The 17,037-nt window shown below is 39.5% G+C and overlaps 1 protein-coding gene across 1 annotated transcript in view; it reads left to right on the forward strand.

Moving 5' to 3' along the window:
- Window positions 1–11,210: 11,210 nt before the first annotated feature.
- Window positions 11,211–17,037, forward strand: part of LOC110446305 (b(0,+)-type amino acid transporter 1-like) — a 34,664-nt gene continuing 28,837 nt past the window's right edge. The window contains exon 1 of the mRNA XM_021491384.1: window positions 11,211–11,706. Coding sequence (XP_021347059.1) covers window positions 11,682–11,706 — 25 coding nt within the window. The 5' untranslated portion in view covers window positions 11,211–11,681. The remainder of the gene's footprint in view (window positions 11,707–17,037) is intronic.

The following is a 17,037-nucleotide window of genomic DNA, read 5'->3' on the forward strand; positions in this document are numbered from 1 at the left end:
ATAAAAAACATACATAAACTTAGATGCTGCAATAAAACTAATTTGATAATTTTCTTCCATTTCTGAAGTTCAAATTAAAAAAAATTGAAAGAGATAATATTGAAGCATAACAATTTCAAACAAGTGCAAGAAAATTAATGAATGATATCTTATTTGTTGTAATTTTGTGTATAAACTAGACAATTATCTCTCAAACACATGGAGGTCCTTTTACATCTAGGTACAGTAGTATACAGACATGTTGGTATAGGTTTGCGTACTTGTTTATTTATACACACGCATACATACATGTATTCAGCAGCAGGTTTCCGTATAGGAAAATAATGCTAATTCGACATTAAGATATCGGGCTTCAGTGATGGGACATCAAGGTTACGTTGACATCCAGTAAATGCTATATCGGATAACTTACACCACACTTCTATCCCTGTTGTTTTTGTGTCTGTTGGCAGGTGAAGGGGGTTACAAAGAATTATCATAAATAGCTACTGGGCGTGAGGAAAATACCTCTTTTATTCTTTAATCCCTAGAGGAGGGGGATACTGAACGCTCATCCCTATCGAAGATTTAAAGAAAAAACAAGTTAATTCACAATGAAAAAGATATCTTATTTATTTTCATACCACAGCATGGTTTGCTTCAGTATTTATCATTTTTTCTATCGTTAAAACGTGTTTTTTCTTTTAAAACGCAAGAAATATATGAAATGTCTTATCCCCTAATTTTACCTATATAAACCTACTGGTAAAACCATGTTTTTTTCAGAACAACTTGTCTTTACCACTGTAATCAGCGCCCAGGCCGGGACATAGCGAAGTCCTTAAAAATGGTTATTGATATTCCCTGCTTAACGTTCAGAATTTAGGGGAATGGAAACAACTGGTTCACCCGTTGTCGGTATAACGTGACCGGGCAGAATGCTGTGCTGGGTACCTTCGACATGACATTTAAGTGAGATAGCACTATAAAGTCGGCATCAAATCCGTGCTATCACAGGGAGGCAAGAACACAAACTGCCCTGTCTTCTGCATACACACGCACCAGAACGCATACACTTCACACATGGAGGCACGTCCTTAAATGACCTTAGCTGTTAATAGGACGTTAAACAAAATTATACCAAACCAAACCTGTGCTGGGTGTCTTCGGCATGGCATTTCAGCGAGAAGGCACTATAATGTCGGCATCAGATCCTCGCTATCACAAGGAGGCAAGCACCCCAACATACCCTGTCTCCTGCATACACAAACGCAAACACTACGCACATGAGGGCAGGTCCTTAAATGACCTTAGCTGTTTATAGGACGTTAAACCAACTCAACAAAAAGTTTATATCTTACAAACTTTAAAGGGACATTACGGCGAAGCATATGTTTTTCATCATTTTTTTCCAAATACTACATACTACATAAACATATTATTGAGTTTCCTTATGAAAAATAGCGGTCGGATTTGGCTGATTTGTATTCATAAAAATGATTTATTCTAAGATAACTATTGGGATTTCAACCTGTCTGACCAACGCGTTGATCAGGGATTCCCTTTGTACTAGCGCATGCGCATAACACACCATTTCATCATAAAGAAAATGACTGGCCGTTGAAAGTGTTAGCAAGTGAAAACCGTTACCCGTCAGCTACGAAGCGAAAAGTTGCCAAATGGTCAAAAGCCAGCGAAAGAAGTACGTTATGGAAGCATTCTTGCTTATTGGAATTTTTTAAATGGAGAACAGCTGCTCTAACAGTTAGCAAAAACTTTGCATCTCGGTCAGACCACCTGTGTTACTGCCTCGTTTAATAACCGTCACGTGGCGTTATCAGCGCTATTTTTAACGGGGCTTTCCCTAACAATTTAAGCGGTCAAACTAGACATTTGGAACGGTTCGGTTTAGTTTGGATTTTTTTTACGTCCTATCAACAGCTACGGTCATTTAAGGACGGCCTCCTCGATATGTTCGTGTTTGTCTCCGTGTGATAGCGCGGAACTGATGTCGACTTCAAAGTGCTACCTCACTGAAACATACTGCCGAAGACACCCAGCAGGACACCCCACCCAGGTGAGGAAGCTTTTGGGTTCTGTCCCCTGGCCGGGACATGCAACAGTTCTTAATTATGGTATTTATGGTTTAACATTTAGCATAACATGAAATGACAACAACTGGTTCAAGCGTTGTCAGTATAATGTGACAAGGCAGCATGATGTGGTGGGTGCCTTCGGCATCATATTTCAGTGCGATAGATCTATAAAGTCAGCATCAGTTCCGCGCTATCACAAGGAGACTTATACCAGCATACCCTGTCTCCGGCACACATACACAAGTACACGCATACATAACACACATAGAGGCACGTCCTTAAATGACCTTAGCTTTTAAGAGGACGTTATACAACACAAAACTCTGTCCAATAATAATAAATGGGTAAATCACAGATAATTACTGCTTTTATCAATCTATAAATATATATATGACATTTAAAAAAATAAAATCCATAGTGTTAAAAAAAACATAAAAGTATAAATACTATAAACAAAAAATATTTGAAGAATTGCTGATTTAGTGACATGGAATCTAAGCCACAACCATTTGACATAATCACCGGATTCACCTTGATGTGATAGCTTGTGGACTTAGTGTGAATGGTAATATTGACATTCCTGATGTGTCAGCCCGTGGACCCAAAGAATGGATCATGAAACATATATAAGACAACTCCACCCTCTGTCAGTATGGTGCGACAGCTTGTTGACAATTCTGGTGTGACAGGCTGTGACCCATAAAATAGATCATGAGGCATCTATAAAACAACTCCACCCTCTGTCAATATGGTGCGACAGCTTGTTGACAATTTTGGTGTGACAGCCTGTGACCCATAAAATAGATCATGAGACATCTATAAGACAACTCCACCCTCTGTCAGTATGGTGCGACAGCTTGTTGACAATTCTGGTGTGACAGCCTGTGGACTTGGTGAGACAGGTAGTTGATATTTCTGGTGTGACAGCTTCTGGACAGGGTGTGACCCATAGAATGGATCATGAGACATCTATAAGACAACTCCACCCTCTGTCAGTATGGTGCGACAGCTTGTTGAAAATTCTGGTGTACATGTGAACATATGGTAAAACTACTCTTATTCATTCAAGCATTCCTGACAGAACCATGCCTTAGGCAACTCTTCCAAGTTTTCAAGTTTCAAGCAATTTGAATGGTACCACTTGTCACATCCATCACAACCAATTGAATCAAAACTTGCATCCTTTCCACAAATTCCACAAGGCCATATCACTTTCATGCGTTTGTTGGTAGATTTCCCTTTTCTGATACACTGTTGATTCCTTTGAACCACATGGTCTTTCATCACTTTGTTGTACATCAGACACACTTTGTAAATCATTAGATACATCGACTGCGGGAATGTCAACACTACTGAGACTTGATATATCTGTAATAAATGGCTCATCAAAACTATTCAAAGAGTCAGGTATTGCACATTTTTGGACCTTTACCACTGTCAAATTGAGGCTTTCTTGCATACTCTTTTTTGTTTTTAGAGCCTATTTATCCTGGATACTATATGCTTTACACAAATATGTAAGTTCCCTTTTAGAAAATGTTCTTTCCAAGAATGTGGCATCACATAATATTTCTATGAGATGCTTCTTTGTCTTTGGATATGTCATCTTTCATTGTCCTGAAGCTGAACTTTGTTGTTGATACCTTGTCAGTACGCATTCTGATCTGCTTTCTTGTTGCTTCCCTTTTCTTTACATTCTTCTCATTTAAGTATTCTTTTCTAAACAGTGACACAGACATTAAGACATATTTTTCAAGAATTTCATAAAGCAACAAATTAATATTGTGTCGAGCTTTGATGTTGTCAAATTCTGCCTCTGTGAATAGAAGTCTCCACTGTGTAGCCAAGTTAGCATCATTAATTAATGAAGATTTAAGGAAATGTCCAAAATTAGTGTGGTGTAAACAAAAGTGTGCAGGACTTTGTAAAGTTCGGATTGTTTTGTCAAGATTCTGAAAGAAATTGAAAGCATTGTCATTAACCACAAAGAGGCCCTTTCTCACATTTTGTTTTCTATAAATCTCTTGAAGTGATTCAGTGTCCTCACACTCCTCTTCAGTGTGTGACTGGAGATTTTCAAGAAGTCTCTTCTGTAAAATGTTCATTTCAGTGCCTTCAATTTTCTTCTTGTTATACAGAGACAGGGCAATATTTCTCTTGCATCTTTTTGCGAGAGATGATACACACCATTCTGCTATGTATCGAATCTTTGCCCTGCCTTCTCCAGATTCTTCAAATTGTGTACCTTTCACATATTCTGCCTCCTTCCTCATAGTGTCACGGATAGGCTCTGCTTTCTGTTGTACAATTCGGTTTCTCAATTCCGTGGACACTCTGTAAATGATGTTATCCTGTGCTGATGACGTGTTTTGTCCAAAAAGGTATGTAACTCTAAGACGATGACTTTCAGGGCAGATTAAGGCGCTGTATTCCATGTAAAAGGAATGGATATCCTTATTATTGAGATTTGGTGTCGATGTCAAGTGTTGTCTGATAACTCTGCAATGACATGACATAGGTAGGCTACAAACAGTCTTGTTCTGTCTATGTTGGTAAGCAATAGTTTCACAGCATCATTTTCCTGCTTCTGCTGGTCAGTCTTTGGTGATTGTATCTGTAACCCTTCTAAAATGGACTGCTCATCAATGCCATCCGGTAGTGATGTGACATCTTTAGAAAAAGATTCAATGCCCTCCAAACACTTCACTATTGCATCATCATCATCGTCATCATCGTCATCATCGCCATATGATTGTACAGGTTCCAGTGGCATTACTGCAGGACTTGCCATTAAAGCTGGCATCACCAAAGCACAGTTGATGCAACACTTCAGATCATCTTTTATCACCAGCGGTTGTCTCTGGTAGAAGTCATTGATGCATTCAGGAGGTTTTTGAAGGAGGCGAGTAGTGAAGTTCTTGATCCGTGAGTCCTTTTACATTGAGCACGACTTAAGGCTACTGTAAGCTGTCCATACTGCCGCATGTTCCTACAATCCACAGACACCCTATCCAGTGTCATTCCTTGTGACTTGTGCACAGTCATAGCATAGCTCAGTTGGAGAGGTAGCTGACGTCTGCTTCCAATATCCTTCTTCAGAATACTGCAGTACTTGGTGAAGACATGAGTGGTGATGACTTCTGTCCTGTTCAATCCAGGGAAGTAGACATGTACATATTCAGGCTCCATTTTTGAAGCAGTCCCTGTCAATGCATTTACTAGCACATCTGATAAATTGACAAGTAGCATAACTGGACATGACTTCTTCAGATGTACCTCCTTCTTCACTTTCAAGCCACTAACATCTCCCTCTTCCGTGCAATGGTACACAAATTCCTCTCCTGTAAGCACAAAACACTTCAATCTGATTAAAACCTATCTTGATCTATGTTCCGTACACTCTGCTGCATTATTTCATTTTTTATAAACTTAATATTGCATTTCAAAACGTGTGATTCAATTTCCATACTAATAATATTTAAATGAATTATTAAAAAACAAAGAAAAATAAAACATTTGTGTATACTGTATAGTCTGACACCATAATTTGGCACAACAATTTGAAGAATAAGACAGGGAGTCATAGTTCGTTTCATATTTATGTTAGAAATATGATTACAGCATGATGATTAGAACGGAGTTCTGAATACTATGTGGTCAGAATAGACAGGATGTCAGAATATCAAGGGGTTAGATTGGCATGTCAGAATAGTAAGAGACCGGCAAATAAGACAGGAAACCAGAATATTAAGTGGTCAGATTTTAAGTTCCATGATACTTGTTAGCATCTATGTACATTATGCATAAATCAATTTCTATGATCTATCTTAAACCATGTTTTATGTAGAACTTTGAAATATATATTTAACAGGTTACTTCATAATCTGGTAGAAGACAGTCAAGGTCAAGTTTCTAAGGAGGAAGTATTACAGCGTTTCCATGATTTCCAGCATACAACGCCTGACACAATCTTATTATCAACTCGTATATTTGCCCGGTATTTGACAAATGTTTTCTCAAATGTTTATGCATCTAGACTAAGAGATAGAAGAGCTGGCACACGAGCACATGTGCATTGTGGGATAAGTTATTGGCAAGAACCTGTGGTAAAAATCAATCCTGGAAACATCAACTTAACTGCATTAGCGGGGCAATATTTCTGTACAGACCAAACAAAAAATGGAGAGGTAGTGTTTTATGTCAAAAGCAAAATCATTGTTAAAGGCATTGAGGTTTTAAAGAAAGCGATTATCAATTTTTCGAAACAATGTTGGACATTAGAAGTCAGAGGGAAAACAATAAATCTAGAAAGACTTGGTAGTTCTGATGACTTTGATAATACAGAGAGAAATCTAACGAACGTATTTTTCATTGTAAGTCACCTCAAACTGTGTACTGGTAGAGATGCGGATGCCATTCAAGTTCCTGTTCACATAACTGCAGAAAACATCAGAAATGAATCAAATGATAGTGCGAGAATGATACGCTCCGCAAACTGTCTCTGTGTCATAACGCTTCTTTCCGAAGTAAACTGCAGTATAAAGTGTAGTGTGGCTGTGCATAACTTTAAGACACGAACCCTTTCAAAACCAGAAGCAGAAATTTGTACAGAGGATCTCCATGACATTGCAAAAATAATGTCATCAGTGTTTCCTGGTGCATCTCCTGAGATGCAAAGTTTTCTACAAAACCAGCATGACGTACTCGCCTCTAAGCAAACAAGTAAAAGTGCAATACGATGGGAAATAGACACCATTCGTACTTGCCTGGAGCTGTGGTGCAAAAGTCCTAGGGCACACGAGAACTTTAAAGGAAGTAATATTTTCAATCTCCCCTCAGGTAGAACGTTACAAAAATACAAAAATGTTACACCACAACATGCTGGTATCAACAGAGATGTATTTAACTGGATGGCCAACACTGCCAAAAAGGTTCACCTTCCACCTTTTATCTTACAAGATGGCGGGGACCAGAACCGACAATACATACGACTACATTTCAACAACGATGAGGATGCCATAAGAAAAAACTATATGAGTCCTAATTTGGCAAATATGTCCCGTAATGTGGCCCCCTCGCAAGATTTTTCACACAACGTGAAAAAGCTACGAAATGCTGTTCTATCCAGTGGAACACAGAAACACCATACACGGTACCTTCGACTAGGAGACCAGTCAATTGTTTGGGAGATGTGGCTAGATGCAGTTAGATGGGATGAAAAGATCAATTATAGGCGGGCCAACAGAAAAATATCAACATCTCATATGTACCAGAAAAGATGAGAAATCATTTAGCCGAGGAAATGCTGGATCAAGATTTCCTGTACCTAATGGAGGCCAATCAGAAGTCCATTCAAAACAGAAGTGTTCTTGATGGAGCAGTACGTTTCCTGGAGCAGACAAGACGACTGATTTCCATCTTTAGGGATAAGCGCCCAATATCATCTGTGCCAGATATTCGGCTCTCTACATTGAAAGAGATCCAAAAATGGTTCAGAGACTGGAAAGAAGAAGTCCATTGCTTAGTGGGATTATCTGCAAAGGAAAGAGAGCGGAGTCTTCCAAGCACAAAATGTCTGTGTGACCAAGAAAGTCTCTTATCAACATTTGTAGAGATTAGCTGTATACATCTGAAAGACTTTCCTTCCTCATCAATTTATCCTGCCCGTTTCAACTCAGATGTGATAGAAAATAACTTGTGTCAGGTCAGGGGAATTCACAATGGAAATTCAACAAATCCTTGCTATCAGACATACTGCAATACAATGAATTCTGTGATTTTGGGGCAATCAGCAAAATCCCGAGGGAGAAAAGGTAATGCCAGACAAATTTCTGCAGACCCATATTCATATAGTGCTACAATCACAACATGTCCAAAAAAAGGAAAGTGTTGAAAGACATCTCAAACCATATCTACCGTAGTACTTAGACAAAAGCACAAGCTGTCACACCAGGATTGTTCGGAAGCTGTCACACCATATCAACAGAGGGTGGAGGGCATCTTATAGATGTCTTATGATCCATTCTATGGGTCACACCCTGTCCACAAGCTGTCACACCAGAATTGTCAACAAACTGTCACACCATACTGACAGAGGGTGGAGTTGTCTTATAAATGTCTCATGATCCATTCTATGGGTCACATCCTGTCCACAAGCTGTCACACCAGAATTGTCAACAAGCTGTCACACCATAATTGTCAAAAAGCTGTCACAATAGACCGACCAAGGGTGGAGTGAAAATGAATTATGTAATTCCGGGGAAGAAATATTAATGCTGGACAAATTTCTGCAGACATGTAAATCTTGTACACTGCTACAGTCACATCATGTCCAGAGAAGGAAAAGTGTTAACATACATCTCAAACTTTATACAGGTGGATTGGGACTACTCGAGTGCTTATATAATTATGTCCAAACAAACACTATGTGCGTTTCAGTTAACATGACAGAAAAAAATAGGGTAGGTCATGATCATGAGCAAATAATTTTAATCAATTTGTTTTTTTATTTTCATATAGCAATATATATTGTGCTTTAAATTTATAATTTTACAAAATATTTCCACAAATACATTGTATTTTGACTATAAGATTTAAAGAATGGAGTCCACTCTCAGAAAAGGAAGAAATTACATTTTAATGAAAAACTGATCTTTCTTTGTCTGCCTAATACATTAATATTAGCTTCAAATATGTGATAAAATGCTGGCAGACAGGTCTGGATATATGAACCATACATAATATTTGTGTTTGCCTTACAGTGGAGACCAATACAGGCATGAACTCATAACTGTTAATAAATTGCTACATGTCTTAATACATTCTACTCATTTAAGAAATATGATGTACCTTCCATATCCATGAGACACTGTGCATTGTGGATATCAACGTAACGGTTTGTTGAATATAGATGTACAGTTTTTCTCCTGGGGGTAGTGTACGCCCTAATCGTTTCAACAGCTGAAGACTCTCTCTCTCCAAATAACCTCTAAAATTTGAAATTTAGTGCATATAGAACAAAACCTGATAATCAAATACCAACCCAATTATATCAACATTGAAATTGGAGAATAACTAGTGATGTCATCATTCCAACATTATCCCTGATGTATTCAGAAAACTAATCTGGACTTTGCTCATGTAGAAGAAAATTGCATGTACATGTACTTGAATTGTGTGATGCAACACAATTATGAAATTTCTTCTCAGAAAAAGATAATATGTCTTTGTAATTTGCATTTGGCCCTTACCATATCATTTAAATATGGATGCAATGTACAAGACAAGAAATCTGATAGAAATTATTGTTGCAGTATTTTCCTACTGGTAGTTGCTTTCTGTTTAGTGTTGATGAGCATGTACTGGTCACCATTTTCTCCGACTGATATCAATGTATATACTTAGAGTAGGATATAACTACATATAGCAATCTATAATAAAAATGTGCCCAGTACATGCTAATTGATACCACACCATACTTATTATTACCGTGTCAGTCCTTTCACAGCCAAGGCAAAATCTTCCTCTTTCTGGCGATGGATCTCATCCAGGTTCATATGGTGAAAATACTTCATGGAGGAGGAGAACAACACATATTCTCCTTGATCTCCATACTGTTGGGAAGGGAAAGGGGTAGCTGGTAAAAGTCCCCACTGACAATCATTTGTACTCCACCAAAAGGTTGGTAATTTCCCTTGACATGCCGCAATACACACTCTATTTGGTCAAATAATTTACAGCTAACAAGCGAAATTTCATCAATTATCAAAACGTTCACATCTAAAATATATCTACGTTTGCTTTCATATGTTTCATCGTGGTCAAATAAATTACACAACTCTGTGTTTGTGTACCGACCATCTAGTAAGCCAATAAATCTGTGGATAGTCACACAACTAATGTCTTTACTGGTAAGGGCCTCTCTGAGAAGAACGGCAGATTTCCCAGTACTTGAAGTAAATGTCACATTTTTACTTATTGATATAGTTTCAATGATATGTGAAAGCACAAAGGATTTCCCAGTGCCTGGAATATCTGTCAACATTATATCGTGGCCAAGATTCGCATGCTGAAAAACGTCTGTTTGAAAAGTATCCATAGCCACGTTTTTGGCAAACTTTTCAATACGCGGATGTCACTCACCTTAGATAAAAGTAGAGAACTTCCGAACAGAGTTTTATTCACTGCGGTCCTTTCATCATTTCCGGGTCAGGTTCAAGTTAATCATGGCGGTAAAACTGCAAATTCTCCGATAAAGTGCTTGATTGGATGTATTAAACGAATGATTACACAATTAATCATGATGGATTACTTAATTACAATTCAAACCGAAGCTATCGCCGGAGATCCCTGGAAAAAATAGCGAAAGTAAGTGTTGAAAATCTTCATTTGAAATTTGGCGGTACCGGTAGTGCTCTGACGAAGCTTCTTCCCTTGTGTATGTTTATGTGTGTTGTGACCCGTATCAGTATAGCATATGTGTATTTCAGACATTTGTAACGTGACCCTGTGATCAGATATTACTGGTTGTTGTTGTCGCATTGTCTGTGTCGCTGCAGCTTCATAAAGGCGACGACATTTTGTGAAATGTATACATATCTATCCTTATGTTGTTGTTGTTTTTTGCAGCTTTTCCACATGCGAGTTTGTGTCTAATTGTATGTGGATGTTTATACACTGAAAGGTACGAAATATCAATAGCGACTGGTTATAAACCAATAACCGGTATTCGTCATTTTACTGCAAGGACCAACAATAAATATTCCATCAGACAGCATGAATACAATTTGCGGATAAAATGTGTTTACTTGTTGATCGTATTCGTTAAGGAAGAGTATTGTTTTGATTTACTTACAATGGATCTACACATTTATTTAATTTCCCGTTGACGATTGTTTTCATAATTTTAGGAAAGCGCTATTAAGGATGTACAGCTTGGTTATTATGTCTCTCCGTTTGTTGCCCGGTGTGAATGACATTAGGGGTTGTGCGAATGTGCGTGTAATCTTAATTACTTTGAAATGATTCAATATATTCATTTTACATATTTGTCATCATACTAACTTTCATACTCGTACATTGAAAAGCGTTCGCAGGACAAACGCATACATTGCTGGAAACACAGGTACGGCACTAATACCGTCTAGGCGGGTGCTCTGTCCCGCGGGTATTAAGGCTGCTCACAGTATATACAAATTTGAACCCACATATATTCGATCAATAAGGTTCAACGGTCAAGCTAATTTGGTGTTGTGTGTCAGTCGGGGACGTGTTCAAAGAGTAGCAACTATAGCCAGTCAGTCAGACACATATTATTAAATGAAGGCCGTACGTCGACACCGGAATATTTACGTTACGCTCTCTTGATTTTCCCCACAGGTGAAGTAACGCCGGTTCATACACCTTTACATTGGTATACGTGTGTGAGGTGCAGGAGAAAATCATTTCAGTAAACATTTGTGTATATGATACTTTGGAGATAATTCGGTGACTGCAACTGTTTTAAGAAGCGAAAGTGTTATGAATTATTTCAAATCCTGTCTTGGATTTACATAAAATACAACAAGGACTATCTTACCAGTGTTTAAAGTGAAGAATTGAATAAATATGGAAAATACAGGCTACCAACCAGGTAAGTGTATTGCTGTTGAAACAGTTAGCGAGTTTATACACTGCAATTTGAAAGATGTGAATACTTAGAACCAGGGATAGTATATATATAGTATATATACTTCATTATACATGTACGTCCCTGCTAGAACGTAAGCTTCACCATGTTTTAAAAGTGAACAAACAGGTTCTGTCTACAACCAACCATGTCGTTTTCTGTACAACCACTATGTTAGGATTCAATACATTCTTATGGAAATAGCGATAAGCGGTTGTATGTATCAGGTCAGGTGTGGCAACGATAGATGTGAACATTGCATGAAGGTTATAATACAGACAGGTGTGAAACATATCGCTCTTCCTCCATTACTTTGTAAAACTCTTAATCTGACTCATTATTTCTTTTTAGCAGTCCTGACAACAGTAAGTTTCAATATGAAGATGTTTACATTGATATTCCTTACAGTTTATAAACGTAAACGTTCTTTAGTATTTCAACGCGTCTTGATGTTAGTTGAGTCTGATAAGCACTGTAACTAAAGGGAAATGAGAGGCGCACGTATCAGATTTCCTGTTATCGTCTGAAATCGACAACCAACATATAGGTTAAATTTGTACAGTTGTGGGATCGCACAACGTTACACGATGTGCGGTGTGCGCACGGTGTGTGCACGAAGTGCGAACGATAGAAATTGGACAATCATTCCTTGCGCACATTTGTGCGGACGATCGACGAGGGGTTTCGTGTTTGAGCATAAAATCAGATTTTTTAGTATGTTTCTATACTCTAGTTACATCTATAAGCGTTTACCCCGCCCGGGGCACTTACGTAACTCGCCAAGGTGTGAAAACCAGATGAAGGGGAGCTATAGACCAAAACGAATGCAAATAACAAATATTAAACGTCCAGTTGAGTTTTCATAACGGTCATACGGGGTCATATGTCAGCTCTATGTGTCAAGTACAGGCCAAGTAAAACTCCGGTCACTCATCAAATTGTTATTTACGTGTTCTGTTACCGAGGAGCCAAACCCATTCTTGACAGTCTAACGGTCAGAGTATACTGTATTACACGCATTGTAAACTTGTACATACTCTTAATTATAGAAGAGACGTATACGTCTCTGATTATAGTGATGAGAAATTATAGTGATATATACAGTGTACATTATTGCATACGAGCATTCCGTATTTTTTCCATTCCGTAATATTGATCAACAAATTGTACCATATCGCACAGATGTGCGGAGAGAAGCGCACAACGGGGCGAACGATTGTTAAATCGCACAGTTGTGCGCACCATGTGTGGACGATGTGCGGACGGTGTGTGGACGATGTATGCACGGTGTGCGCACGGTATTTTTGGTGCGTTGTGAGTTCCCACACCTGTATTAAAAAGCCGACTTTGCAAGTCCGATAGTGTAGGGCTGAATGGACAAACTTTGACTGTATAATGTGGACTTGTAAGTTCATTCACCAATCTTGAAGTGCAAGAATTCTTCCGTAGAATAATAAAGCATTCGAATGAATATTCAAATATGTTGAATGACGACGAGTATGTCTGATACAGATATGATGTTTGCATGTACTATCATACAATCATGTTTGTTCCCAGTATTGACAGTTATAAAATATCACAGATTATAAATGATACCCTGATGCGTCATTAGGTTAACACGTCCCATACGCCTTTGCAGTCGGATATTCCAATACGCGTATAAAGAGCGTCATTAAACGAGTCCCATTCAAAGTGTGTAATGTTATGTGCAGAAAGAACCACCACACTGTACCTTTTTATCAAGTCTTGGTAAACTGTTGAATTTGTGTAAATGATTCGTATTAAAATATCAGTGTATTCGCTTGTTAAATATTAAAGCGCATGCAGTATATGCTTGACACAGTAGAACCTTCATCTGATTGATATGTCCATACCATATAAATATGCCCTTCAGCTTAATTCATATCAAACACGCTATACTATAATATATTCTTTATCATCAGAACTAAAAAAAAAAAAACCAATATGTCATCACAACCACAAGGATGCAAATACGCCAACGTACATTGTCACCTGCATACACACACACACGCACGCAAACATACCCTGTCTCCGGCATACACACACACTCTCACACACACACACACACGCAAACATACCCTGTCTCCGGCATACACACACACAATCACGCAAACATACCATGTCTCCGGCATACACACTCACACGCAAGCAAACATACCCTGTCTCCGGCAGACACACACACACGCACGCAAACATACCCTGTCTCTGGCATACACACCCACACGCACGCAAACATACCCTGTCTCCGGCAGACACACACACACGCACGCAAAAATACCCTGTCTCCGGCATACACACACACAATCACGCAAACATACCATGTCTCCGGCATACACACTCACACGCAAGCAAACATACCCTGTCTCCGGCAGACACACACACACGCACGCAAACATACCCTGTCTCTGGCATACACACCCACACGCACGCAAACATACCCTGTCTCCGGCAGACACACACACACGCACGCAAAAATACCCTGTCTCCGGCATACACACACACAATCACGCAAACATACCATGTCTCCGGCATACACACTCACACGCAAGCAAACATACCCTGTCTCCGGCAGACACACACACACGCACGCAAACATACCCTGTCTCTGGCATACACACCCACACGCACGCAAACATACCCTGTCTCCGGCAGACACACACACACGCACGCAAAAATACCCTGTCTCCGGCATACACACACACAATCACGCAAACATACCATGTCTCCGGCATACACACTCACACGCAAGCAAACATACCCTGTCTCCGGCAGACACACACACACGCACGCAAACATACCCTGTCTCTGGCATACACACCCACACGNACACACACACACACACACACACACACACACACACGCAAACATACCCTGTCTCCGGCATACATACACACAATCACGCAAACATACCATGTCTCCGGCATACACACACACAAGCACGCAAACATACCCTGTCTCCGGCATACACACTCACACGCAAGCAAACATAACCTGTCTCCGGCAGAGACGCACACACGCACGCAAACATACCCTGTCTCCGGCATACACACACACAAGCACGCAAACATACCATGTCTCCGGCATACACACCCACACGCACGCAAACATACCCTGTCTCCGGTATAGACACACACAAGCACGCAAACATACTCTGTCTCTGGCATACACACCCACACGCACGCAAACATAACCTGTCTCCGGCATACACACACACACTCACGCAAACATACCCTGTCTCCGGCATACACACACACACCCACGCAAACATACCATGTCTCCGGCATACACACACACAAGCACGCAAACATCCCCTGTCTCCGGCATACACACACACACGCACGCGAACATACCACGTCTCCGGCATACACACCCACACGCACGCAAACACACCCTGTCTCCGGCATACATGTACACACACACAAGCACACAAACATACCATGTCTCCGGCATACACACCCACACGCACGCAAACATACCCTGTCTCCGGCATACACACACACACGCACGCAAACATACCCTGTCTCCGGCATACATGTACACACACACAAGCACGCAAACATACCATGTCTCCGGCATACACACCCACACGCGCGCAAACATACCCTGTCTCCGGCATACACACACACACTTTCGCAAACATACCCTGTCTCCGGCATACACACACACACACTTTCACAAACATACCCTGTCTCCGGCATACACACACAAGCACGCAAACATACCCTGTCTCTGACACATACACACACACAACCTCGCATACACAACACACATGGAGGCACGTCCTTAAATTACCGTAGCTGTTAATAGGACGTTAAACAAAATACAACTAACCAAACCATTACAATCAAACTGAAAAGTTAACACCTAGATATATCGTTAGTGACTGGCTTCTGTGAATTGCCACACAGTGTACCAGGTCGCGGGTGTTAGTCAGAAGTCGGCCGCACGTAACGAGGGCGATCCTGACACTATATGAATTAACATATATGTGTAGATACGGCTACATCGGTCCGGGTTTACATTGGTCGAGTTAAAGTCACAACCTACTGGTGAAGCCATTCTTATTAAAACACATTTACATTACATCAACGATAATCTCAGATAGAATAAGAGTTTGTTTCATAACGGAACGCCAATAGTTTTGTCTTTAAATAGATTATTTAACAATGGATTGATATTTTTCATTTATGAACTCATATACAAATAATGTAAATTTACTGATGTCTTCAATTAGATTCTTTTACAATGGATTGATATTTTTCATTTATGAACTCATTTACAAAGAATGTACCTTTACTGATGAAGACAAAGGGTTATTTCTTTTAATAGTCTGTTTATGAATGTGATATGGTTATAAGAAAGAATGCCTTTTTATGAATGTGGTTTGAAGCAAGAAAGTAAATTTGGTTTGTATTGTTTGATAGCCGATCGACACTGTGACACAAATTAAAACCCTATCTCACTGAAACACCATGCCGAAGGCACCCAGCACATTTGTTTTGGTTTGGTTTTATTTTGTTTAACGTCCTATTAACATTAAGGTCACTTGATTAAGGACGTGCCTCCATGTGTGTTGTGTAAGGGTGACCCGGCACAGTATCCACCCGGTCACATTATTCTGAAAACGGGTAAACCAGGTTTCGCTATTATCCTAAATGAAAAACGTTTAACAAGAAATAACAACTAGCATTTTAAAGGACTTTTAGTATGTCCCGTTCGGGGACAGAACACATCGCCTACCCCATCTGTGCGAACGCTCAACACTTTGGCAAAAAGTGAGGTTTTGAGAAACAAAGCACTCGGAAGGAAAAGGGTTGTTAGGAAGTAGAGAGGAAGTATATAGATCCAAAATTTTACGATTGGGAAGCTGATTGATTTTGTTTTTTAATGTCCTCTTAGCATAAGACACAGAAGATAACTCCGGATTTTTGCACGGGTCCCACATTAGTCGCCTTTTACGACACTCTGTGGGATGCAGTAAGCCTTTTTTTCCCTTCTCTTCATGTATGAGAATATTGAATACATCTACATTGCATGAGGAAGACCTGTCTCTATATCAATGGTAATATAAGAGAATATATATATGACCGAATAGATCACTTTGTAGAGGAATGTCCTTTGAAAAACTCATTGAAGAGTCGATCCATTTTTTTTTATCGAATTATAATCATATTCGTTTTATCGGACGGAATCGATAAACTGTCAACACATTTGATAAAAAATAATCTAAACTCTGTCGAATAGAAATTATTGTTGTTCGTATGACGGAATCGG

Source organism: Mizuhopecten yessoensis, unplaced genomic scaffold, assembly GCF_002113885.1.
Source record: "Mizuhopecten yessoensis strain PY_sf001 unplaced genomic scaffold, ASM211388v2 scaffold2671, whole genome shotgun sequence".
In the NCBI taxonomy this organism is placed as follows: domain Eukaryota; kingdom Metazoa; phylum Mollusca; class Bivalvia; order Pectinida; family Pectinidae; genus Mizuhopecten; species Mizuhopecten yessoensis.